This window comes from Balaenoptera musculus, chromosome 5 (genome assembly GCF_009873245.2).
Source record: "Balaenoptera musculus isolate JJ_BM4_2016_0621 chromosome 5, mBalMus1.pri.v3, whole genome shotgun sequence".
NCBI lineage: Eukaryota > Metazoa > Chordata > Mammalia > Artiodactyla > Balaenopteridae > Balaenoptera > Balaenoptera musculus.
This window is the reverse complement of record NC_045789.1, coordinates 109,613,143-109,640,693: the sequence shown is the minus strand read 5'-3', so window position 1 is coordinate 109,640,693 and position 27,551 is coordinate 109,613,143. Positions and strand designations below refer to the sequence as shown.

At 36.6% G+C, this 27,551-nt stretch overlaps 1 protein-coding gene across 7 annotated transcripts in view; it reads left to right on the top strand.

The window, feature by feature from the left end:
• The window catches only part of COL25A1 (collagen type XXV alpha 1 chain), a 478,809-nt gene that overhangs the window by 317,951 nt on the left and 133,307 nt on the right, over positions 1-27,551 (top strand). For all 7 annotated transcript variants that reach the window (XM_036853780.1, XM_036853776.1, XM_036853781.1 and 4 more), the window contains exons 6-7: positions 1,508-1,534; positions 1,676-1,702. In XM_036853780.1, the coding sequence (XP_036709675.1) occupies positions 1,508-1,534; positions 1,676-1,702 (54 nt within the window). The remainder of the gene's footprint in view (positions 1-1,507; positions 1,535-1,675; positions 1,703-27,551) is intronic.

Here is a 27,551-nt window from a genome sequence, read left to right as displayed (position 1 = left end):
TATATGGTTATCTGATTTATGACAAAGGTAACATTGTACTGTGATGGGGAAAAGAGGCATTTTCAATAAATGGTATTGGGTTAATTTGATATCCACACGGGGAAAAAAAGCATCTTGACTTTAACCTCACGTCATTCACAAAATCAGTTCTCCATGAATTCAGATCTATATATGAAAGATAAAATAATAAAGCTTTTAGCTTTTAGAACAAACATAGAAGAACCTCTTTATGACCTTGAAGGAGGCAAAGATTTCTTAAGTGGAACAATAAAAGAGATAATCATAAAGAGAAAAAGTGTTAAATTGAGTTTAAGAACTTCTATTCATCAAAAACATCTTTAAGAGAATGTAAACACAATATGCAGCGTGGGAGAATATGTTTGCAATAAATATATCCTTTTCTGACAAAAGATTCATATTCAGAGTGTGTAAAGAACTCCTATCTGTCTATCTATCTGTCAATACAATGTATAATATGTAAAGAACTCTAGCAAATAATAGGACAACTCAGTAGAAAATGATGTGAACAGATACTTTACGGGATAGGATGCAAAATGGCCAATACATTTATTAAAAGGAGTTCAACTTAATTACTGGAGAAGTACAAATTCAAACACTGTGTGAAACTACTACACCTCCCACCAGAATGTCTAAAATGAAAAAGATGGAAAATACCAAGTATTGGTGATGATATAGAGGAACTGAAAATTCTCATACATTGCTGATGGAAGTATAATTGTTAACCACATTGAAAAACTATTTGGCAATATCTACTAACTAATAATCCAAACGTATGTATTCTCTATAATGTAACAATTCCACTCCTAGATATACACCCAACAGAAATGTATTCAATTTTTCACCGACACACATATACTAGGATGTTTATTGCAGCACTATTTGTAATAACCAAGACCCAAAAACTCCTGGAAACAAATGGACATTAACAGTAGGATAAATAAATAAATAATTGTTTATTCACACAGTGGAATATTATAAATCAGTAAAAACAAACAATCTACAACTACACACAAGATTTTGCATGAATTTCACACATACTAAGCAAAAGAGGCTAAACACATAATGAATGATTCCATTTATATAAGTACATTTATATAAAGTACAAAAGCAGGTAAACTAATCTATTCTGCCAGAGGTCAGAATAGTGATTACTATTGGTGGCAAGCAGTAACAAGGAACATCACAACAGGGGCTTCTGGGTTCCTTTAGCTGGGCTCTACTTTCATTAGGTGTGTTTAGTTTGTGAAAATTTACTCAGCATATTATATACTTATGTATACTTTCCTGTTTATGTATATAATACCATTTTCACATTCTAACCATATTACAAGTATAGTTTAGAACCTAAAATTCCTTGAGAAACCTCACTGACAGGTACAACTCTGTGCCCTTTGCATGAATCTTGTGACTAACCCTAGCCTATCTATCTAAGCTACAATATATTTTGAAATTTATTTAAAATACGTTTTTTTTCTCTTTATTTCAGGGCCCTCCTGGTCCAAAAGGTGATAAGGTAAGAAAATGTGTAGCAGGAACAAATTAAATTAGTGGAAATCCATACTGGTGTGACTTATACTATGTTACATTTAGATCTTTTTAATGAGCATCTACAGACTTTGTTCTAAAACTATCTTCTCATTTTCCTACTCTACAGGGAGAACAGGGCGATCAGGGACCTCGGGTAAGTTATACTCTTCCAATCCTGGGCAGAAAATTATTAATAGTTTTCAGCTCCAAACTCATTGAATTAAAGTAGCCCTGGCTTCATAACTGCCTTTGTGTCATGTGGTTTAGTAATGGCTGACAAAAATACCATACCACTTATAACTGAAATAGCCTTAATTGTAACTAATGTTTGTATCTTGTTGCATTATCCTAACTTGATACCTGTAAATAGGACACTCTACAATAATGATTCCTACTGATTAAGGGCCAGAATCACTACTAAAAGTCAGCAACCACCACCCTTCCATTGACTATTGGGTCCTTCAGATTTGTATGCGTTGTTTTGTGATATAGAGGCCACGTGGATTCCTATTGAATTTGGCCTTTTTCTGCAGTTAAACTTTATGTGCTATGGCATAAATATGTTGTATTATAGATGAAAATATTAATGCATTTTATATTTTTATTCATCATAAGTTTGAATAATACTTATTTGAATTTCTTATTCTTTATAGATTTTTAAGCAGATAAAAGGTGTAATATAATTTAACATTCCAGGGAGGAGGGGCATTCTTTGATTCTTTTATTCTTCTCAAATGTGGCTCTTTTAACCATTATAACACGATTGTTACCTTGGTAGTGCCAAGTCCTCTGCTTCACATCTGTGCCTTATTACCCAAACGTTCAGACATACTGTTCCAATGATGTAGTGGCTCTGTGCAGACATACCTCTCAATTTTCTCGTGTCACTATGCACAAAAGCGAGTATCTGGTTGAAGAGAGTCCTTTCTTACAGTGGAAAAGCACATTGAAAACTTTCAGGTTGAAAACAGACACTGTGTAGGTTTTTTGTAAAACGCAGTCTGTGAAGTTAATTATTGGATTCATTTACACCGCAGTAGAGGTTTTATTGCAAAAGATGTAGTCCATGCAAACTTGAAAAGTTTGTAGCCTTATCCCTCCTGTTTATTAAACTAGATGAAAATTATGCTATGATTTCCTTTCCTTTCTATTCTTCGGCCATTTCTTCATATGGAGATAATGACCATGTCTCACCATAGTCACAGTGGCAGTTATTCTATCTGATGCCCAGTTCCAAGTTTATCTTAATGGTCAAGGAGATTAAACATCATGATATCTGTCATGGATGTGAATGGAATAAAATTCTCATAACCCTAAATGATTAGAATGTAGCCACTTGCTCCGTATGTGGTGATTATTTCACATGGCATGTCTCCATGTATTGAGTATTATTTCTTTCTACATGCAATATCAAAATCACTCAACTTGCCCTTTCCAGGTAAGAGGGAAACTGTTTCTATTCTGAGAAATCTTCTTTTGGCAAAGGAAGTGAAAGGGTGGTTCACAGCTTAGCTGTCATCAGTGTGCACACAGTCCTCAGTTTCAAAAAGGTGTGTTGGCTTTCATCGTTCCAAAAAGTGATGATTGATTATAAAGCTAGGCCAAATTTCCAGGAGGAAACCCGAAACCATGTGCAATTCACCTGGTTTCATGTTGCATTACAAACTAAGACTTGGACCAGGTTCCTTGCAAGTGTGGCCAAAGTTCATGGACTACTTTGACGAACCCAGACTGCCTTTCATACAGATTTCAGCCAGTTTTCACACTGACTGGGGCCAAGTTTCACACGATTCAGGGGCCACTTAGCATTTTAGCTGGAAAGTGGCAAAAATTGATCCCATTTTCATTTGGATTTAGCTTTGTATTGAAGGAATTTGGATTGAATTCATAATGTAGGATGAATCTTTATGGATAAAAATTTAAATGTCCTGGGAAGTATACATGAATGTGAGCATGAGAACTTACCGAATTGCCTGTCTTTTCTCAGATTCCTAATTTACAAACAAGGCAGGTCACATTCAGTGATCTTAGAATTTTAATATAAGTAGTGTCAGCTACCTATTAGGAAATTCACATATCAAGATGGCAAAATGAAGATTTTACATTTCCAGAAAAATCAAAAGTTAGTTAGAACTGGAAAAGTCTTCAATTTTAATGAACATTAACTTTACCCACATCCTCTTTGGGCACACTGTTCCAGCTGATGCTGACAGAGGCTCTCTTTTTTAAAATGTAGATCTTTGTATTTGAATACCATTTCCATTTTCATCCTATCATAGATTTTTTTTTTTTAACCCAATCAAGATTTGGCCATTGCATTCAATTGTTATATCTTTTACCCCACTCTTTTTTTTTTTTAATTTATTTATTCATGGCTGTGTTGGGTCTTCGTTTCTGTGCGAGGGCTTTCTCTAGTTGCGGCAAGCGGGGGCCACTCTTCATCGCGGTGCGCGGGCCTCTCACTATCGCGGCCTCTCTTGTTGCGGAGCACAGGCTCCAGACGCGCAGGCTCAGTAATTGTGGCTCACGGGCCCAGTTGCTCCGCGGCATGTGGGATCCTCCCAGACCAGGGCTCGAACCCGTGTCCCCTGCATTGGCAGGCAGATTGTCAACCACTGCGCCACCAGGGAAGCCCTATCATAGATTTTTGAAATCCACTTTTTACCATTTGTTCCAAGTAATTTATTTCTTTCCACAATTAACTTAACAATATGATCTTACATCATTTTAGTTCTTTGTTAACTGACTTTCCACTGGGATCTATGCTGTTTTCTTGAACATGAGGTCCTTCTTTTTTCGTTTCTTTTTTGTTTTGTTTTTGGCTCGCCAAGTGCCAGACAGGAATATATTAAGCCATATTATGTGAATCAAAGCAGGAAAAATTTGAAGATAAAATGCAAATTAAGAAGGTGAAACTATCTTGAAACACTTGGACATATATTTATCAATATATATTGAGTGTCTACCATGTTCAAGGTACCCTACTTAATACTACAGAGACTATAAATGGGTCCACTTGTCTCTCTCTTCTACTATCAGCAAATTCAACCTATTCTCATCTCATGTTCTTGATCACTGCAGTAGTCTTCCAATTAATCTTGCTTCCACTCTTACTGTGTACAATCCATTGCCTAAACAGCAACCAGAGACCATTTTATGCTGTAAATTAGATTATGTTACTCCCTGTTTTAAACCTTAGAATGAAATCCAAATCACCTTGCTTGGCCTCCAAGATCTGGCCCTTGCTTACCTCTATAACCTCATCTCGAACTAGTCTTCCCCTCCACCCACTATGCTCCAGCCACTCTGTCATCCACGTGTTCTTTAAACACAACACACTCCCAACTTGATGACTTTCTATTTGCTCTTTTCTGGTCTTATGATTGGGTTCTTCTTATCATTGAGATTTTTCTCTCAAATACCTCTTTGGGGAGGTATTAGTAACTTCCCTAACTACCCAATCTAAATCTGAGATTATCCTATTTTGTTTGTTTATTTAGTTGCTTCTTATCTGTATAACATGCCTCTCCTTAAAACAAAAACTCCATGAGAGCAAGGACTTCCGTCTGTCTTGTTCATACCTCCATCACCAGAACAGTAAGGACTTAATGAATATTTGTTGAAAATATTATCTCATCATTACTGCCCTCAAGCAGCTGATAATCTCATGGGTGCCTGATAAGAAAACTATGTGGTATTATGTTGTATGCCTTAAATAGCCATGCTAAGAGATGCTAGGTAATTGAACATTCTTCCATTTTAAAAAATAACTGCAGAAAAGGTGACACTTGAGCTAGGACTTGATACATGGGTAATCTTTAAAAGCTTAGATGAAGAGCAAGACATTAAACATTCCAGGAAGAAGAAATAGTTCATACAATATTATACAAGCAGGAAATGACAGGATTCATTTAAGGAACAGTAATATTCCATTTGCCAAGGGAATAGATTAAATATAGAAAGATTGTATCATATAAGGCTAAAATTTTTTTATAGAAATTACATCATGGAGCATTTTGAATGTCTAGTGTGGTGGGCAATAAGGGACCACTGAAGAGTTTTGAGTATATCATTTGCTGTATATTACCACTAGACTATTTAGTGTAATTACCAATTTTTTTTTTTTTCTCTTCCTGAATCCCAGAGAAGGAAGGAGCCTGGGATTCTGTTGGGTTTTTTTTTTTTTTGGTTTTTTTTTGGCTGCGCCCATGCGGCATGTGGGATCTTAGTTCCCTGACCATGGATCGAACCTGTGTCCCCTGCATTGGGAGTGCAGAGTCTTAACCACTGGACTACCAAGGGAGTCCACCAGACGTTCTTTATGAAAATCTATAAGGTAATAGTGTCCAGTATGGAAAGAAATTGGAAGAGACTGAAAGCATGGAGACCAAGTAGACCAGGAAACTATGTCAGTCATCTGGACAAGGTCATAAAAGTCTGGGCTATGAGAATAATGTCCAGTCCTCAGTGGGGAGATGAGCAGAGGGGATGGGCGGGCTCAGTCTGGAATATCAGGTATCATTGGAGGTACAGGGCCACACTGAGCAGAAAGTTCAGTATCAGAATGAGAAGCTCAGCAGTGGAGAGGGGCTAAGTTGGTGAGCCAAAGCAGAAATTCCAAAGGGGTCACCAGAATATTGGAGAAAGCTGTATGTTTGCAATGGGATTCAAAAGGAAAGTTGCATCATGTCATCAATAGGGTTTGCCACAAGCACCAAGCAAAAACCTGAGCAGACAAAGAGGGAAAACCAGGGTTGATACTAGTAGAGGAGAAATGGACAAAAGTGAAGTCTTGAAGCAGGAAGTGAGAGATGAATTTGATCTACATTGGGTTTACATCCAAAATCTGTGACCATGGCTAAAGTTGTGATCTTGTTAAATTTTTAAAAACAGAAGAAGAGAAGCAGTCAGGGAGTCAAATTAAAAGGTACTGAGGTGAAAATTTAATACAAGTCTTATAGCTAATTGGATGTAAGGGCTGAAGTTGAAAAAGAAGGTAAAGCTAGAGGTGAGGTTTCTGGCTTGACTCCTTGATAACGTTGGCCAGAAGAGAGTCAGTAGGATAAATGATAAGTTGAATCCTAGTTGTGCTGAATTTGCGATCTTGACCAATTATTCCATTGGAATAATGTAGCAAGCAGTTGGAAATATAAGACTAGAATTCTGAGGTGGTGTTGCAGCTGGAGGTAACAGCTACGTAGCTGAACACCCCCAGAGCAAGAATTGAGACCCCAGGGAGCAAAGTGGAGGGTGAAAGAGTGAACATAGAGCCACTTTAGAAATATCCACACTGGGGCTTCCCTGGTGGTGCAGTGGTTGAGAATCCGCCTGCTGATGCAGGGGACACGGGTTCGAGCCCTGGTCCAGGAAGATCCCACATGCCATAGAGCAACTAAGCCCGCGAGCCACAACTACTGAGCCCGCGATGCACAACTACTGAAGCCCACGTGCCGAGAGCCTGTGCTCCGCAACAAGAGAAGCCAACGCAATGAGAAGCACGCCCACCGCAACAAAGAGTAGCCCCCGCTTGCGGCAACTAGAGAAAGCCTTTGCGCAGCAACGAAGACCCAGCGTAGCCAAAAATAAATAAATTAAATAAATTAGTTAAAAAAAAAATCTTTAAAAAAAAAAAAGGATATATCCACCCAGAGGGAGTGGGCTGAAAAGGAGCATTGGAAAAAGAGAGTGAGCATTCAAAAGAAAAACCAGGACATGCTATGTTTGAACAGTAGGCAGAACTACTTTATTTATTTATTCATTTATTTTTGGCTGCATTGGGTCTTCATTGCTGCCTGCGGGCTTTCTCTAGTTGCGGTGAGCAGGGGCTACTCTTCGTTGCTGTGATCGGGCTTCTGACTGCGGTGGCTTCTCTTGTTGCAGAGCACGGGCTGTAGGCGCGTGGGCTTCAGTAGTTGTGGCACGCAGGCTCAGTAGTTGTGGCGCACGGGCTTAGCTGCTCTGCAGCATGTGGGATCCTCCCGGACCAGGGCTTGAACCTGTGTCCCCTGCATCAGCAGGCGGATTCCCAACCACTGCACCACCAGGGAAGTCCCCTAGAACTACTTTAAAAAAAAAAAAAAAGTGAGGGTGGCCCACAAAACATTCTTAATTAAAAGAAAGCCACAGGGATGAGATCTATAAAAAAAACTTTTGGATTTGGTGTTCTGGAATCTTGGGATTGTAAGGGCGTGCATTTTGTTCAGTAGTGAGAGGGAAAGTCAGATTGCAAGAAGTTAAAAGTAAATGGTAGGAAAGTTGACTATCTTTGAATGCTGTTGATGGCATATGATTTAATGCAGAAGAAACGGCTAACTTTTTTGGCATGAGCTTTCTGTCAGGATACATTGAACCAATTTCAAGCCTACAATTTAGGTATAATACAATAACCATCAATATCATTTGGTTTTCTTCTACAAGACACTGAGGTTTAGATTTCCACAGATGGATGCACCCTGACATTAGAATTGCACTTGCCTCCTTGATTCTTGGGGAGACGTCATTACAGATTTGCTCTTAATCTTCAATTCATTTTTGCAGTCAAACATTGCACCTCAGCAGTTAGGCCTTTCGGCTATATGGTTAGGAGGGTGCTTTTTCTGTGCTGTCAGCTACCATGCCCATGCTCAGTTTTCTTCATTTCATCCTCATAGGTTTGTATTACAGAGTTTTGAGGCTAAGCCTTTATTCTGTATTCAAGCAGAGATTGAAGACCCGCCGTAAGGGAGCTGTAGGGGGATTCCTAGACTGAACGAAAGTTGGACTGAGAAATGATACCTCATGAAATAATTACAATTGCTCATTACTTAGAGTCGTACAGCTTGCAGAACACCTTTCTAGGCAAGATACACACATCATCTGTAAGCCTTACTACAGTTCAGCAAAGTAGATTATCAGGAAAGAAGATATAGGAAAAGTGAACACAATAGAGTGAGATGATTATATCCACATGGGCTGGGGTCAGGCTGGATAAGGATCAATTCTAACTGCCACTGTCTCCATGGCTATGAGAAGGATTAAATAAAATAATGTATGAAAAATGTATAATAAGCCCTCAACAGATCATAGTTGATTATTCTCCTCAAGTTTCACATGAAGAATCTGGGATAAAGTAAATTGCCCAGTTCACATGATTTGTTAAGTGGTAGAAATGGGATTCAAACCCAGCTCTCTCAGCGTCTGGTTTGGGCTCCTCCCACTGGGTCACACTGCTTCCCTATCAATAAAGTCGTTGGTATAGTCATCAACCTCAATGTGAACCAATAGAGTTTACCAAAATATCCATGGCTCAATTTATAACATCAATAATAATGATAAATAATTTTTATTGAGTTCTAAAAATATGCCAACCACTCTGTGAAGATATGTATTATTTCAACAACTCTATAAAATAGTTACTTTTATTATTTCCATTTAATAGATGAGGAAACCAAGATTCAGAAAGTTTAAATATTTCATCTAAGAAAACAGAGCCAGCCAGTGGCAGAGCCAGGATTTAAGCCTCAGTACTCACAAATTACATTTTCCATGTATCCTCAAAAGTAACTCAAAAGTGATTTAGTAGCACAAATTTTAATATGACCTTTTTTTTTTTTTCTGATGAGGATTGAGCTCACACAGATTAAGTGACTTGATCTAGCTCTTTCACACACATCTACCAAAAGACAGTGCTGGGACTCAAACACAAATGTCAAGTTATGCCCTCTTTCCACAATGCCAAGCTGCCTCCAAATGGTTGCTAGGACTCTTTTCAACTTTAAGAGTTCATGCCTTCGTGAATCAGCTTGAAAATGTTGGGGAGCACAAATGAAAACAGGTGCATCTTTTTCCTTTGCAAGCATGGCAGTCACAGTCTTTACAATTCATGCAGTGCCAACCTTCCAAAAACCAAAGGAATGGACGAATTCCACTTAGCAACAGCCTAGAATCTCTGCTCATGGAGCATAGGGAGGCAGGGCGATGCTGACCTTTGTCCAAGGCACGTCAGGATACCCAGTAAGCTTGCTGTGATACAATTTCACTTCTCAGCTCAAGGGCACCAATTTGAAAATTGTATAATAGCAAGATCCTGGTGTATTTGCTCTTAGTGCCTTTTTTCTTCAGGATAACCAAATGAATGAAGTCTGTTTTCCTCAATTCGTAATGCTGTGCTTACATGTTCTACAAGGTATTTTGTTGATTCTGCTCTTATTCTGAGCTTCTCTTTGCAAAAGAGATTGAGTTATATTTCTTGATCAGTAGCCGAACCTGAATGTCAAGTGTAAAAGACTCAGGGCTCTCCAAGATTTTCCCATTGTCGTCTGCACACCCTACTACTACCCCTCTCTCCTTCATTATTAAAGAGGGCTTGTTGCCCAGTTCATTAGGGCCTCTGCCCTCATCATGAACCACAGCCCTGGGCTTTGATGTTAATGACTCAGATTTCTTTTCTCTATCTTAGTGACTTAAAAACATAGCCTTAAAAATAAGCAAAGCTATTTTAATGTTTAATACTGTCTTTTTAAATTAAGGTATTATGTTGTTCTGAAATTGTGGTAAATTTGTTAGTCAAACTTAGGCAATAAAATGAACAAGCATCATGACGTTATCTTTTGACTATAATCTTCTAATCAGTTGGCTACCATCACCTTGCCAAATAACACAGAGGCCTGATAAATAAAAGATTTAGTGGTTATTGGTCTCAATATCATCAGCCAACAGCTGGTTTTAAATGATCCTGAGCTCTCACAGTTTCAATAAGCCACCCAGGAGCTCTGCTTAACTATTTTCATAAAATTCTTTTCTCTTCCCAGTGTATTCAAGTAAATTTTCCTAACAGCTGGGACTATGCAAAACTGATAGCATCTTAAAAACATCTTCAGCAAGACAGATTAAGTTCCAGAAAAGGAAAGCATTTAGAAGTTTATTTTATTATCTTAACCTTTGTTGACTTGAATGATTAAACAGATTCTTTGGCTCTGCTAAAGCGTTTAGGCCTGGATATTAATTTGATGTTCTTATTTACTTAACCCTTGCCTTTCTCTTTAGCCCTAATGAATATACTACTCATTTGATACTGAATGTATTGCCTGTGAAAAGGGAATGGATATAACACAATGGAAAGAAATAAATTGTGAGAAAATTATTTTAATGATTTCCACATTTGGGAGAAGTTGGCATGGAAACAGCAAGCTCGTTAAAATTTGCAAACGTTCTTGTTATATTTTATAATCAGAGTTCTCTTTCAAGTGTTCTGTCATACTTCAAACCACTAAGAGCCCAGGAGCATTTGTAAATTTGTCCTAATGTGGGTTAATTTAAGGGATAAATTATTTTTGCAAACAACTGTTGATATGTAGACAATACTTCCCTTGGAATTCAGTGTTGCAAATTATATCTCAGTTATTGATTGTACAGCTGAGCCCATTAAGGGAAAAAAAAAATAGATATTATGAGAAGTTGAGGAAGTGACTTTACCTATTTTACATCACTTTAAATCTTAAAATTTTTGTGTAATGTAAAGTATTATACAAAGGAATCTATATATATAGTAATCCAGTGGGATAAGTTTTTATACAGAAGTTTGGAAGTTCAAGCGAGTATTTCACAAAACCCTTATAACTACACACACACACACACACACACACATGCACACACACACACACACACGCACACTAGTCGAAAGCCTGAGGTTTGAGCCCTTAACTGAAAATTCTATTAATGGCCATAGATGTATTACAATAAAACCAAAATCCATTCCTAAGTATATCCTCTGACAAGGAATTCTGGAGAATGATGCCAGCCAGTTTAAATAGCTGTTGGATTTCCTTTTAGTCGCTTTTAGCACAATGACCTTCATATTAAAATAGCTACTCATTATATTTTATGAAGTAAAGATTTCATTTGTCCACACTTGTACTCATTGCTCATATCAAATGCAATATTCTTCTTTTTACTTATTTTACTTTTTTTTCATGGTTTATATATCTGGACATATACCTTACAGTCTTTTCAGGCTAATGTGCACCATTTCACATTTTTCTTGAAAATGAGTGGAATGAAAGATTTCAGATGAAAAATATATGTATGTTTATTTAATATTATTACATTTATATTTCTTTTGTTTGAATTTTGCAAGTGCTGCTTTCTGTGAAATGTTTTCTAAATAATTCAAGGAATTCCTTGATAAAAAGATGATCTTTTCTGAAACTCAAAACTATACAGATGATTTTATTCTCTTTGTCTTATATTTAAGCAAGATAGTTTTCACATGAATTCAAACATAAGAGTATTAGGTTTATTAATCCATATACTATGGAGTTATGATTTGCATTAATGCCTGCAACTGAAGCATATAATAAAATGTGGAGGTAAAGACAGATTTGTGGTTGGTGACTTTCAATATTATATAAGAAAGAGAAAGTAAGCCTTTAGGTAAATATATTAAAATCTGTATTTGAAATGGACAAAAAAAACCCCAACATACTATAGTTGGTAATATCTATAAATAAAGAGCATATTACAAATAGGAAATACAGCAATTTATAAGCAATTTACACCAACAAAATCCAACACAATTACCACCATTCCTTTTCTGTCACTCCCAAATGCAGAATTATAATTGCAACAAAATGTTAGAGGTGGATGAACTAAATAGAAATCAAGAAAGTATGAAACAGCAGATTTTTAATGGTGCATCAAGATTCGCAGAAGGAACTAGAATGCAAGACTGTATTTTTGATTCATCCCTTCAGAATGGGAGGAATAATGGCTTATGCACTGACAGATCATGTTCAGGGAGAACAGTTCCTGTAGGTCTGAATGAGATGGGTCTCTGGAAAGTCATTTAGTGCCAGACGGCAGCATCCTTTCATAAGCATACATGCACTAATGTGTCCAGCAGCTCCTTGTAGCAGACACAGCCTGTAAATCACAAGTGGCCAACAGGACTGGCTTTGTAGGACGAAGATGTCAGTTGCAAGGTCCTACTTCACATACAATTCTAAAGCGGCTTTGGAGGGAGTCAGGAAGCTTTGATTTTCTTTGCTTGGAAGTCAGTTAAATTTTGTTTGAAAAATGTTGGTATTCAGAGGAAACTTTACTGACCACTATTATTTTTATTAGCACAAGTGAACTTTTGAATGTTTTACACACAAATAATAATAATAATAATGACAACAATGCAACACTATTGTTTTTATATTCCACATACCAAAGAAACTTCTGGGCCTTCTTATCATACTTTATTACCTTGTAAGTTTAGCATGAATCTGTTCATAAAGAAGCCTAAGTGACAGATAAGGTGGCATCCAAATCCTCCAATGTAGCATTAGAATACCAAAGAACTAGGAACATCTGACTCTCTTTCCAGGATAGGAACTATAGTTAGCTCCAGGCCTAAAGGAATTCAATAGAATTAAGAATTAAGATAGGGAAATGGTGGTGAGTAAACAAGAGAAATTGGCATGGCAGAGTGTCACTGCTTTTCTGGCTTGAAGCCTGTGTGATGTGATGTGAAACAGAAGGAACTAACTATAACCCTAGGAAGTACAAGGGGACAACAGGTGGTAATTCCTGCCTCATTCACCATGTCTTCAAAAGGACATGTCAGCCTGAACATTCCAAGTTTATTGGCAGGTGAGGAAAAAAGCTATAGGAGACACCACCAGATTTTTAATTAAGAATAATTCGATTGTTTTTAAAAATAGCTTTATTCCTTGGGCCTTTCATCAGCTTATTTTTAGAAGCTGAGTTAATCTAGTTATCTAGATTATTAAAATTGTGGCCCAACTCTGAAATATCGCGCCCAACTCTTGACCCCATCATGACTTAGAGGAGGCCGTCACCATGTGAGGTTTCCGGGATTGCTGAAGAGAGATTCTTCCACTGGTGAAGTAGGAAGTACGGAATGAAGGATGTGACTGAGAAGGCTGTGCCCAAACACAGAACACAGCAGAGACTCTTCTAAAACACACCTAGTTCTAAGTTACATATACTGTGTTATTTTGTCTTTTTCAAGGTGTACAACTTGTTTCTCATATCAAACACTTGCTTTTTGCACCAACAATGGTTTAAAATATTATAGTGCATATCATTCTGTATGTAGGTGTTAGTACATGTATCATTCTCATTAACAGGAATTATTCTATCTATAGAGATAGATATATACACGTATGTGTGTGTGGATATTTACTTACAATTGCACTGCCTATACTGTCTTAATTGAACAGAGTTCTCCATAAGCATAGATTATTATTCATGTATACAAGATCTAAACACATACAAATGTGAACCAACCTACTCTTGTTTATACTCTGATTCCAATTAAGAAAAGTAAGGTAAATGTTCAAAGCAGTTTGTTAACTTTTTTTGAATAAAATGGATACATCTTCCTTAACTGTCTTTTAAAAAAGTATTCCTGTGTTCAGTATGGCAATGCAGAATTGTCTAAAGAATTGTCTAAAGTTAATATAAATTAACTTTTAATAATTTCAAGCTTAATTTTTCTTTGTGCACGTCCTAGCCTGCAAGGAACACCATTCTCAATGTTCCTTTGCAAAGTTAGATGGAAAGATCTCCGTGATAGTCCTTGCCTATGACATCAGTTTGGCTCTGACTTCACAGTAGAGTCTACTGACTGAGCTTTTTCATGATCACCTTTGAGGAACAAATACTTGCCTTGACTTTAATATTAGAGAAAAGTTTGAGAACTAATTCAGAACTCAGTTGCTGTTTCTTAGCTACCCTATTTCTTTATATTTCTTAATGGTTGAGGAAGTCAGAAGTTTCTAGAATGCCAGCACCAGAATTTTCTTTTAGATTATAAACTTTTTCATATGGAAGGGACTCTTAACATGTTCCTTGAATTTAGTATAAGTTATAGCAGCACCTTGTAATTTTCCAGCCTTGATTCCTCCTTACTTTTAATTTATTTTTATCCTACTGAACTGTTCTTTGAGAAGTTAAACATTTGAAAGATTGTAAATCGTTAATATAGTTTTATCAGATGTTTTGAAAATCGGAAACTATTTTGTCTTCATTAGCATGGCTGATGATTAACATGGCATATGATACATCATATGGGAAAAAGCCCCTAGCTACAATTTAACCATTTTTATTAATTTTTTAACATTTCTTTAATATTATGCCTTGTTGTTTAAAGAATTTACTATCTATATGACAATAATTTTGATAATGAAAACAATAGTAAGGAATTTTTTAAATTTAATTTCTACTTTATATTGAAGTATAGTTGATTTACAATGTTGTGTTGGTTTCAAGTGTACAGCAAAGTGACTCAGTTATACATATACATATCTCCACTCTCTTTCAGATTATTTTCCCATATAGGCCATTACAGAGTATTGAATATAGTTCCCTGTGCTATACAATGAGTCCTTGTTTTTTTTTTTCTCAATTTTTTTTTTAATTGGGGTAGAGTTGTTTTACAATGCTGTGTTAGTTTCTACTGTACAGAAAAGTGAAGCAGAGTTCCCTGTGCTATACAGCAGGCTCTCATTATTGATCTATTTTATACATATTAGTGTATATATGTTTGTCCCAATCTCCCAATTCATCCCACCCCCCTTCTCCCCTCTTGTTGTCCATACGTTTGTTCTCTACGTCGGTGTCTCTATTTCTGCCTTGCAAACCGGTTCATCTGTACCATTTTTCTAGATTCCACAAATATGCATTAATATACAATATTTGTTTTTCTCTTTCTGACTTAATAGTAAGGAATATTTTACCTTTTCTATTATGTTATTTTTTTCTCTGCCAGGTAGATAACTGCTATGTTTAAATTAAGAACTTCACCCCTTACACACACCACTTTTATTTTTTGGCATAGATAAACATAAATTACTTCTACTTTGACAAAGCAAAGTTTCTAAAGAATCATCAGTGTTAGAAAATTCTATAGTATAACATTATAAAGCCATTCTTTATAAAGCCTTTTTTGTTGCCTTTTTTGCTCAGTACAAAATTACTTTTGAGCCTTACAACCTTTTGTTTAGTAGTCATTCACAATTATTCAATAATATTGTAAAAGGAAATGAATTTTGAGGAGTAACAGGAAGAAGGGAATATTTGGAGATCTATTAGACATTTTGGATTTGTTCAGAAAATTAATGTAGAGATTTACAACTTCATCTTTCATTTTACACTTTTAGGCAGAAAAGTCAAACAAAATAGAAATAGAAAAAGCTTTCTATGTCACCAGTACAACGTTGAATGTTAATGCTGTAACTCTATACCGGTCTTTGGTCTTACTTCCACTTTGGAGCCCTGTAGTTCTAATAAAATGTGTCAGAGAAGAATGCAAGGTTTGAGTCACAGTATCTACCCGGAATTTTATATAGTAACTGTTATAATCATTCAAGATTTTCAGAATGTGTCAAATGAAATGGCATGTGCCGATTGAGAAACTGTCACAATTTATATGGGATTTCCTTTTAGGGTGGAGAGTAACATCCTTGGTTGCAGTGGGGGAAAGGAATGCAATGTCTTTATTTTTCCTTACTTTTGAAACGTGATATACTATTTTGTACAATCTTCCCTCTATGTTTTATTTTGAATCAATAATTCTCATGAGGCAGATTAGAGGCTACAAGCTGGTGGCCTGTGGACAGACTCCAATAGTAGATGCATTTTATTTGGCTTACCCAAATTACTTGCTAGTATTTTAATATTGGGCAATTTCATACAAAATCTTGTTTTAAACTTCCTCTTGGAAAATTAGAAGATCTGACACCATTGGGTACATATTCTTTTATAATTTCAATTGGCTGAAGCTGGATGGAATCTCTCTGCTTTAGAGGCATTCTGTATTACACTCAGCCCACTTCAGTAATTTACATATGTGCACAGTCCCTGTTGGCACTGGAGTTTGTAACACCTGAATTAGAGATTAAGATAATTTTGCGTTTGATATTATGATGACAAAGTCCATCAAAATATACAGACACAGGTAACAAAACAACGAATGACAAATCGTTTATCTTCTAGGAAGAAGGCTACATTATTGCCTTTAATTTAATTTACATATAATTTGTTTTTAAATTACATAGAATTCTTCTTACCTTGGTGGTTGTCCATCTATGGTAGTGTAGAATTTTTTTATTAGTATACCAAGTCTGTTCAAAGGTCAAAATTAGGACTAGTTCAAACTTGGTAGTTTTATACCAAGATGTCAATATAATTTATGCCATCTTTCAAAATTTTGTTGAAATATGAATTGTAAATAACAGAATTTTTATTAAGTTACCCTTGTTGTATATAGAATAGTAATTAAATAACATGCAAATAACATGCAAATAAAAAACATGCAAATATTTAAAAGATATATTTTAGTCCTTTAATTATATACTTTTAAAATTAGAAACTATAGATGTTGAAGGCTTGCTCTTCTGAGTCACTCCTTTGAGGGAAAGTGTAGCCCCTAATTACAGAATTTCCTGTAGGTTTTTCTTAGCAGTATATAGGATGTTTGTTTATTACTTAAAATGATCTAGCTTAGACATCTATGTAGGTTGTAGCCAAAGTTCATAGATATTTAAAATCATAATATAAATTTAGTTCCATATGATTTTTACTGGACCCAAATAATTTCCTTTATAATACTAATCAGTGTACTTCTAGAAGCATTCATACTTTAAGGCACTATATATTTCTTTTGGGTTTTTGTTGTTCTGGCTGTATAGTTAGATTAATGGAAACATCCCCCCTTGTAAACATTTCTAATGAAATTGCCCTTACAGGGCACCAATAAAAATTAAGTTAATAAATTGTTTAGAATTGCCCTTTATAGCTATGCTGACAAACCTTAAGAAAAAGAACTAATTTGAGTCAGTATTATTTGATCCTTTTTTCTCTGTATTCTCCTTGATGTAAAAATATATTGAAACCTGATTTCTCTGAGTACAACAAATACAGAATTTGAGGGTGTGGTTCAAATGATATAAAAAAGATAGCATAAAAAGGATCCTATAAAGTAGATCATATTTCCCTTTATGGGGACAGGGAAAAGAGTTGTATGCATTTGAAACATTTTTTTCTTATAGTGTTTTTAACTGTAGGATAATATAGGAACTAAAAATTTACTTTTTATTAGGATTATAAAATCTTTTGGCAATGTCAGAAAGCGTTTCTAGATAAATCTTGATTGTCTTATTCTAAAAGGGTGCTGAGGGTAGGAGATAATGTGGGTAAGGGAAATTCACTTTCTGCTATGTCAGAGTTTCTCTTATAACTGCAAAATAAACCCATTTCTCAGCCAGCCAATTGACTAAAAATTCATATAGGGTATCCTAACCTTATGGTTCCTGAGTTTTATTCAAACAGCTTTGGTGGCAAGGAGCTCACTCTGTTGAAAAGCAAACTGTTCTAATTATAGACAGTTCTAAATATTACAGAGTAATTTAATCATTCATTCATTCGACAGATATTTATGGTTCCTTCTTTTGAATTAACATCTGTTGTTCTCTACTTCCTATCATTTAGTTTTAGTCCTGCCTTCTGAACTAATTCCTCTTCCACATGACAACCCTTCAGGGATTTTATAGAAACACTGAATGAAGTTCAGGGTTGCAATGAACCCTAAAGCCCTGCTTGTCCAAACCCAACTTTCCTCAACAAGCAATGGCATAGCATAAAACTGACTACTCCCTGTGATGGTGACGGTGATTCTCCCAAGGCAGTTCTAAGCTTATTCAAAATAGCTCTCAGGGCTTCCCTGGTGGCGCAGTGGTTGAGAGTCTGCCTGCTAATGCGGGGGACACGGGTTCGAGCCCTGGTCTGGGAGGATCCCACATGCCGTGGAGCAACTGGGCCCGTGAGCCACAACTACTGAGCCTGTGCGTCTGGAGCCTGTGCTCCACAACAAGAGAGGCCACGATAGTGAGAGGCCCACGCACCGCGATGAAGAGTGGCCCCCGCTTGCCGCAACTAGAGGAAGCTTTCGCACAGAAACGAAGACCCAACACAGCCAAAAAATAAATAAATAAATAAATAATAATTAAAGGTGCTAATAATTAAAAAAAAAAAATAGCTCTTATATCCCAGCTCACTTTCTTCTGCTCCAAGCCCAGCTCCTTCATCCATTCCTCGTGTGACACCTCTGTATCTTCTTTCTCTCCTGGTTGTTCTCTATATGTGTTTCTGTCTACCCTTAAAGGGTAACACCCAAAAATTAAACACATTAATTCAGGTGGAGTCTGGCCTAAGTGGGATAGAACCTACCTGCTTAATATTGCAGGGAATTAGATTAGCTTTAAGCCACATTGACAATCATATCATATATTGATGTATACATTTATTATCAATGTAAATTCTAAAGTCTTTTTTTCACTGCTACTAGCCCTTAGCTCCTCAACTGTGTATCATTATGGCTTGTTTATTGGATCCAAACACTGTCTTTACTTTTATTCCCACACTATTAGTATACTCTGTCCTGTTGAGATCCTCTCTTGGAGTCTGATTCTGCCATCCAGCAAATATTACATCTCTCTTCTGCCCCATTTTCTGGAGGTCTGAGATATAGATACAGAAACAGATATACAAACTGAGAGAGAAACCATCCCCAGACCCAAATTTTAAGAAGACTAATCTAATCCATGACACAAATGTTGAATGGAGTTAAGACTGAGAACAGCAAGTGTGGGACAATTTAAGCAGTATTACCAAGGTAAATTGTTCAACCAGTTATAAATCCACTTTTTTATTTGCTTTCAGTTCATATTTCTCAATGTAGTATATAAGGATAATATGACATACCTCTTGCTGTAATCCAGTTATATATGCACATCCATCTACTAATAACCTTTTTTAAAAAGACAAAAAAGGTCATATTTTTAAACTGCACTTCTTTTTCAGATTTTCACTAACAATGCTTTTAATAATCTATTCTAATCTTAAGTCAATAAATGTCTACCAATCTGTCTATATTTTGCAGGATTTACCGTCTTCCTTGTTTTTTCTTCTATTACTTCTCTTACTTTCTACAGTTCCTGAAAAATAATTTGAATGGTTTGGTAATTTTTTTGGCAAATGCTTTGTATTTTAAAAGTCATTTCTTCAGACTCCCAAGGTTTTCATTTATAGTCTCTTTACTTTTCTTGGCATTTTATACTACCAATATTTGTGCCATTTTTTAATCCGAATATCTTTTTTTTTTGAAACTTTGCTGGTTTTTTTTTTTTTTTTTTTAATTTTATTTATTTATTTATTTATGGCTGCATGGGTCTTCGTTTCTGTGCGAGGACTTTCTCCAGTTGCGGCGAGCAGGGGCCACTCGTCATCGCGGTGCGCGGGCCTCTCATTATCTCGGCCTCTCTTGTTGCAGAGCACAGGCTCCAGACGCGCAGGCTCAGTAATTGTGGCTCACGGGCCCAGTTGCTCCGCGGCATGTGGGATCCTCCCAGACCAGGGCTCGAACCCGTGTCCCCTGCACTGGCAGGCAGACTCCCAACCACTGCGCCACCAGGGAAGCCCCCGAATATCTTTATTTGTCTTGTTTAACAGAGAATTAGAAACTAAATAGGAACTGGATGCTGTTGATTTCTTCTGTCAGTTATTAACAATTTACTCCCAGTTGGCCAAAGGGGGAAAAAAAAGGCCTATTCTTTGATTCTCCTTCTCCTTCCAATTCTAACGGCAAATGCTCGTCTTGCTCTCAGTATTTTCCCCCAGATCCAGTGGGCCTTAGTGCTCCTGACCCAGACTTTACTGTTCCATGCCACTCTTCTATATTAATCCTTAGTTTGACTTTCACTTGCTTTTTCCTTTCCTTCCTTACATCTAATTATGATAGTCATAACAAAGGAAATCCAACAAAGAATAAGAGAGTGGAAGGGAAATTAAAGGCCTAATAATTCACAAATTGGTTAATGATTCCTTGTACAAAAGTTGACTCTAGCAATTCCTTTGAAAATAATTTTTTTCTCAATCATATTTGTTTCACGCCATTTTCCCAACATTTAATAATTTTCCCAAACATTTCACAAGTCGAGAAACATGGAGAATTGTACAAATGGACAAATGTTTATGAAGCTTCATCTCAACTGTAGACAATGTAATGAGCTGGAAAATGGTAAATTATTCTTCCTTACTTTGTGTTCCATAGTTGCTAATATTCCACATCACCCAAGAAGATTAGTTGACAGTGCTTTATGTGTAAATAAGTAATTCAATTTCAATAATGATATGATAGGCATACATCTTGTAATTCTTTAGCCACATATGGGAATCATAAAAGTTGTAGCTGATGAGGTGGCAGAACTGTTAACTTATCTGAGTATACCAGATGCCACCTGGTTTTTAAAATGTAAGCTCTGTTCCTTATGGATACTGAAACTGTAGACTCATTGAATTAAAATAAGACCTATGAAATATGTTTTTATTTTGGAAACTGGGCTATTACTTTTATCTTTTAAGACACCAGAGAAATATTTTCCTTGGTTTTACGTATGTTTAATACCATCATTTCACGTGTTCAAACACAGAATACAGTTATTCACTGTTCATTCTTTTTTTATTTTTATTTACTGGTAAATAAGGCAAACATTTCATTTAATGTTTACTAAGTTAAAAGGCAATGTTGCACTTTGAAATAATTCTTGTAATCATAGGGAAAAAGATCTTGCTTCCGTTATATGTGGCAAATTCCTTTGATACATGACATATTAAGTACTTTTAAATAAAGAGACAATTGACCCCATCAGAAATTGCAGCTACAGCTTATTTTGAGCACGCATTTTCAGTAACTTTCCAAGACAAGTTAATCTTTACTCTTAACATTTTTGGCTGGCTTATTATCATCTAAATATTTGAAATTGGGAGGTATAAAAGGAAATTTGAGGTAAAAAAAAGAGTTTGAATATTATCAGTGTAGTTATTTCAAGTAAATTATAGGTGCACATAAATATCACTTTTAAAGAGTAGATATGATAAACATCATAGTATATTACAACTTAATGTTAAAAATGTGTAACATTTCATTAAATAACATCATCACCAACCACAGCTAGGAAATGAAAACTAAAAAGGAGAAAGTTCGTATTATGATTTCTAATATCCATATCATTAGAAAGTTTAGACTTAATTTCACAGAAGTTGGGAAATTCTGAGATTCCCAGAGAAACCATAACTCTCGCATAGATTACAACAGCCTCTTTCATGAGGAGCTCAAATCCTGGGACTCCTCCCAAACGGATCCATCACTGTGGGGTGTTATATCACTATAACAGTGTATCCATCACTTCCTTTTCAAAAAGGAATTACACCTTGTTCTCTTCTTCCTCCTAGAGGTCCTGTATATTTTGAAAGTTTTTTGATTTAAGAACCAGTGGTCTGAATTACAACATGTGATTGACACAATGAGAACCTATAGCCCTTTCTTCAAATGTTAATACAACAAAATAAAGTTCCTGCAAGGGACTAACTGAATTACTTCCTTTCTGAAGCAAAGCCCTTCCACACTTGTCTCGTTTCTAATTCAACATTCAGAAACACTAGATCAGAGATCTTTAACTAGTACTCTGTGGCCCAGATCATCCCCCCAAATGTATTTTTGTTTGGACTATAAAATGTTTTAAAGTAAATTTGAATTGGTAGCAAATGTTTAAAATCTGAAGCGTTCGTTAAAAAATAAAAAAAAAAACACCTCAGATTTCTGGCTTCTCTTGAAGCATGTGAAGATGTAGCAGTACTAGGTAGGCCTTCCCCTGTGATAAAATCAATTAAATCCTCCTTATTTCCTTTTAGCCCCAGCTTGACTCCTATTCAGCCAAGCATCCCCACTTCCTTTTGTCTTAAACCTGCTCCCTTATTTATGGTATCTGCCTGGTGGTTAGAGCCATTTGCATTTACTCCGCGTTCAACAAGTAACATCAAATATAAATATAATTATAGGGCATTCAAATGTCCTAAATCGCATTCAGTATTTTAGGTCCATATGGAAACATGCAAATTTCAGGGATGCTTTCAAGACACAGACTATTTTAGTTTTGAGTAGTTGAACAGACCCTGGGAAAACACTAAAATTTAGGATGTGGACTAAAGGGGGATATTAGAGAATAGGACTAGTTAACTAGTAGAGGAACGTACCTAGAGTGATTCTACTCCAAGTAACAATACTCTCTGGTGAACTCTTCCAACCACTCCATTATCCTTTTGTTGCTAAGGTCATTTTTGAATAGTTCCATTATCCCAGAGGGTTATCAAGTGTTTGCTGTGGGCTCAAATTTATTTGTGGGGGAGGGTGAACTTCAGAGGTGGATTAGGAAATACAAGGATAGCTGTCCACTTGTTGTAGCTGAGCCCCATGGGACTCTCACCAGCTCTTTTATACGCTGGTTTCTAGCCATCTACCTCTTCTGAGGGAAGAAGAAAAGAGGCTGCCATCCAGGAAGCATGCCCAAGGAATTTTAGAGTCAACTCAATTTAATATCATGCAAAGGAAGTTTAGCAAATACCCATTAAGCCAGACACTAAATAGAGTCTCTAGGGAATAACAGGACACTTTTCCTTTTCTCCCAGAGTGAAGAATGCAAAAAATGTTGAGTTTTTCTCACAGGACAAATGCCGATTTTCCCTTCAGTGTAAGGTGCCCTGTCAGCAAATGAACCTTCTATTTGCTTGGCACTGTTCTTTCCTGATCCTACTGTGCCTCCTCTCTCAAATGTAGACTGTTTTGTTCCAGAAAGTGGATAGGGTATATGCAAGTTGAGGTGAGCCCTGGACCTGGCAACCTCAGCTAGAAAGCACCTCTTGGTTTCAACAGAAGTATAGGTGCAGAATATTACTGTTTTGTACGTTATCATGATACTGTACTATCTTTGAGGGAAAATTCCTGGAGAATTAAAAGATTCTTAATTTTTTTTTAAATGATACAAATGAGCTTATTTATTTATTTATTTATTTATTTATTTATTTTTGGCTGTGTTGGGTCTTCGTTTCTGTGCGAGGGCTTTCTCTACTTGCGTCAAGCGGGGGGCCACTCTTCATTGCGGTACGCGGGCCTCTCACTATCGCGGCCTCTCTTGTTGCGGAGCACAGGCTCCAGATGTGCAGGCTCAGTAGTTGTGGCTCATGGGCTTAGTTGCTCCGCGGCATGTGGGATCTTCCCAGACCAGGGCTCGAACCCGTGTGCCCTGCATTGGCAGGGAGATTCTCAACCGCTGTGCCACCAGGGAAGCCCAAAGATTATTAATCTTTTATTAAATAATTCAGAATTTTCATGCAAATTGCATGAAAATCAGATGGGTGGAATTAAAGCTTTTGCATGATTTATTTTTTAAAGGGGTGGGGTTGTTAAGTAAATTATTATGCAGTGTTTGGTAATCAAATTGATGTTCTAAACAAGATCTCTGGATTTTTTTTTTTATTTCCTAAAAGATCAAAATTTTTCACGGGTCTGTTTTTGCATTTACTTGCAAAACATATATGCTAACTATAATGTGCTTATTTATTCATTAAAGCAATTAATTAAAGATACTAGATAACAATTGATCAGGCTAGTTCTGATTAATATATAAAATTGAAATCAAAGATGGAAATTTATTTTTAATTACTGTAAACTGGTATAAATTATAATATATAATTCAGATTACCATATATTTAGACAGGCTATTTGCCAGTCTAGCCTATATTAACAAGTTGTATTTTTCAAAACTAAATTCATTGCCTTAACTTCAACACTTACTACTCTTCTTACAATCTTTAATTCTGTTAAATGGATCTTTGTCATCAATTTTGGAACAAGCTTACAATCCTTCCTTGAAACCCTCAGAGTCAAATGTGTTTCAGAATTTAGAGTTTTTAGGTATTAGAAAGTTAATATTGTTGATACACCAGGCATTGTCTGACACCCTTAAAGATGCCTGAGGCACTCTGTAATTAAACCATTAATTTCTGCTGTGAAATACATGCATGTTCACACTAAGCAGGATTATTAGTGAGCAGAAATAGCCTCACATCTGTTCAAATAAGTTTTTGCCACCAAATGGGTTTGCTGCAAAGTTAGAAAAATCTTTAGTTAAACTTATGAAGAATTGTTTTGTTTTCAGCGACTTTGGATTTTGGAATTGCAGATGAAGGATCATGGACTACATCTTGATTTTTAATCTGTTCATCATAATTTGGCCAGGGTTGTCTTCCTCAAATGCACGTATGGCATGGCACGTTCATTTTATAAACACCTTCATGGTTTCCCACAACTTCAACCTTTAAAGCTTCTTTGAAGACCTCCCATATGTATACCCTATCAACTTTTCTAGGCTCTTACCTAAAAACTGCTTCACCCCAACTAAACTCAACTTACCAGCAATTTCCAAGTATACCTTCCTCCTTTTTGCTCACTATACTTCAGACTGGAATACCTTCTCCCAGAGGCCCCAAGTCCACACCGCCCCTCAAATAGCATCGTCCTTTTCATCCTTCTTCACCCATCTCAAATCCCACCTCTACAGAGGCACGACTCCATTCCCCAGTCAGAATGTGCTTAAAAAGCATACTGCCTGCTCCTCTAACTAGCACTAATTTAGTATATTTTCCATTTGAATCGAAAATCATGTGATAACCTCCCTTCCCTACTAGATTTAAACACTTACAGCTTCTTTCACTATATTTGGCATATTTAAGAGTCACTTGTTAGATGAAGGAATGGATGTTTTAGTATAATCTCTCTTGATCTCATCAATCTAACCTCCTACAGGAATCCCACACCCATAGTCCTTGCCATTGCCCTTATCCTAACCTTCTCAAGTGGAGAACAGGGTCTAGATCTCAAGGGAATACCTAGAACACGACCTAATCTTTGTATTCTAAGTGTAGATTCAGCATTTCTTTGGAAAAGAAAAATATACTTTCTCTTTGGTTCCAATATTCATCTTGCTGATACTGTCAGGAAGGAAGGCAGCAGAGCCCTTGGAGAGCGGCCAGGCACTACAGGGTACTTCATTCTGCAGGTCTCAGCTTAAACATCACTTCCCTGGGAAGTCCTCCCTGACCAGCTGATCTCAGTTAGGTCCCCTTTCTTTGCATTGTCATAGCTTTTGTTTTGCTAACAGTCATCATATTCACTTCGAGAGTATGATTCTTATCCCAAAACTCAGATGATTAAGAAATATTAATTTCTTAGTCATCTGAATGACTTAATTTTCTATAACAATTTGATTTCTGAATCTACATCTCCTCCATTTGTTGACTAAACAACAAACATCAGTCTTCTTGGGATTTCCACACTTTCTTCCTCCTTTTGGACTGACTCACTTTTCTGCGGTCTTATAGCATCAGAAGGTCTGGGGGTGAGAACTGAGAGGCACCTTGTCTTCTACTGTCAGTCTACACAGTTTGCTGCTGAGAAGGCAGCGTGGCCCAGCTAACCTGCAAGGCCCTTCAGAAACAGTGTGTCAATGCTGCGTCACTGGGGCATGGGGGACTCTCTGCTGGTTCTGTGCCATGCTTCAGACAGGGAAATCTTTTGCAAGGCTGCCCCTGGTCCTGTGCATCTAGATAAGTCATGTAGCCATTTCTTCTTTGAGGTATTGTTGCCTTCCTGGAAGTGCTGCGGGGAAGCAGGGCTTAGGCCCCCTCTGCTCTGCAGTTCTCCTTCCTCTGTTCCAGTTTGGGGGAATATCTTCCTAGATATTTTTGGTTTCTAGCAATGTTGGCAAACAAGTTTTCTTTTCCACACTGCCTCCTCGTACCTCTCCTGACGCAATAGCAGATGGCCAACCAAGAGCTTGATTGAGGGACAAAGGAAATAGAGGACTATAAGGGAAAAAGAGCATAGACACTTATATGAAAAGAGATCCCAGCCACATTCATAATTGCCCGTTTAATGTCTGCATTACTTCATTGTACTCTAAGCTCCATGAAGCCTGGGGTAAGGCTTTCTAATCTCAGTGTCCAAATATTGCCTTTTTTATAGTAAGCATAAATTCTTATAGTAGTATAAATTCTTCTTGAATAAATGAATGAATAAATGGAAATGAAATTCAGAGACTGTGAAGGATTTATGGGATGTATAGTGGCTAAGAGGGTAGACTCTGCAGCAGATGGCTGGGGTGTGAATCTTGGCTCTGCTTCTTATAGTTAGGCGGGCAAAACCCATAACCTCTTTGTGCCTCCAATTCCTCATCTGTCAAATGGTTGTTGTGAGGACTAAAAGGGCTAAAGCTCTTAGAACTAATACCTGGCACATAGTAAGTATCATATGAGTATCCACTACTATCATTACCATCATCATCATTATTTATTATCTCATTATTATTAAGAAACCCTAACACAGGACTGATTCAATGATAGCAAAGTTTATATAAATAAAATTGACATAATTTTAATTTTGCACTATTTCCCAGACTGTGAGGCTATTTTGTTTTCTTCCCTGTTTCCCACATCTACACTTCATTCTCTGGTTCCCTTGGGCTGGGGCAGTCCTTCTTTGGGAATCCTACCTCTTTTCATGAAGTCTTATCTTTTGTTGGTGTTTCTTAGCTGTATGCCCTTGGGAAACACAACACCCCCTGGAATCCCTTCTTAGATCATAGCAAGGAGATCCTGTCTCAGTATGTGTACTTCAGGTAGTTTTTCTTATTCTTTACCTCTGCCAGTGTTGAAGTTTTTCTGCCATCTTTCTGCTTGTTTATAGATCCTTTGCAGTTTGTCTTTGCTTACTTAGCATTTCAGTGGCTATAGTATTTAATGACATGACTTTGTCAATGTAGAGATTGCATTGTTCTCTTTCTCTTCTAAATAATTTGTAAATTCACATTTATCATATACATATAAAAGATAATTCCTGGAGTGACTAGGGTTAACATTTATGATAGAACACAATAGCATGGAACTTGGAGTATCTATAAAAAGGAAAAATTAACTTTTTGAGCCAAATATTTAATTTAACTACAGAAAGCTAGTTCTTTCCGTAATTATCATAAGACAGTCTTTTTCAGTCAGCTATAAATACTGACTTTCACAGGCTCCAGTGCTCATATTATTTGGTTGTTCAAAGGATTCTTTTAGCTGTT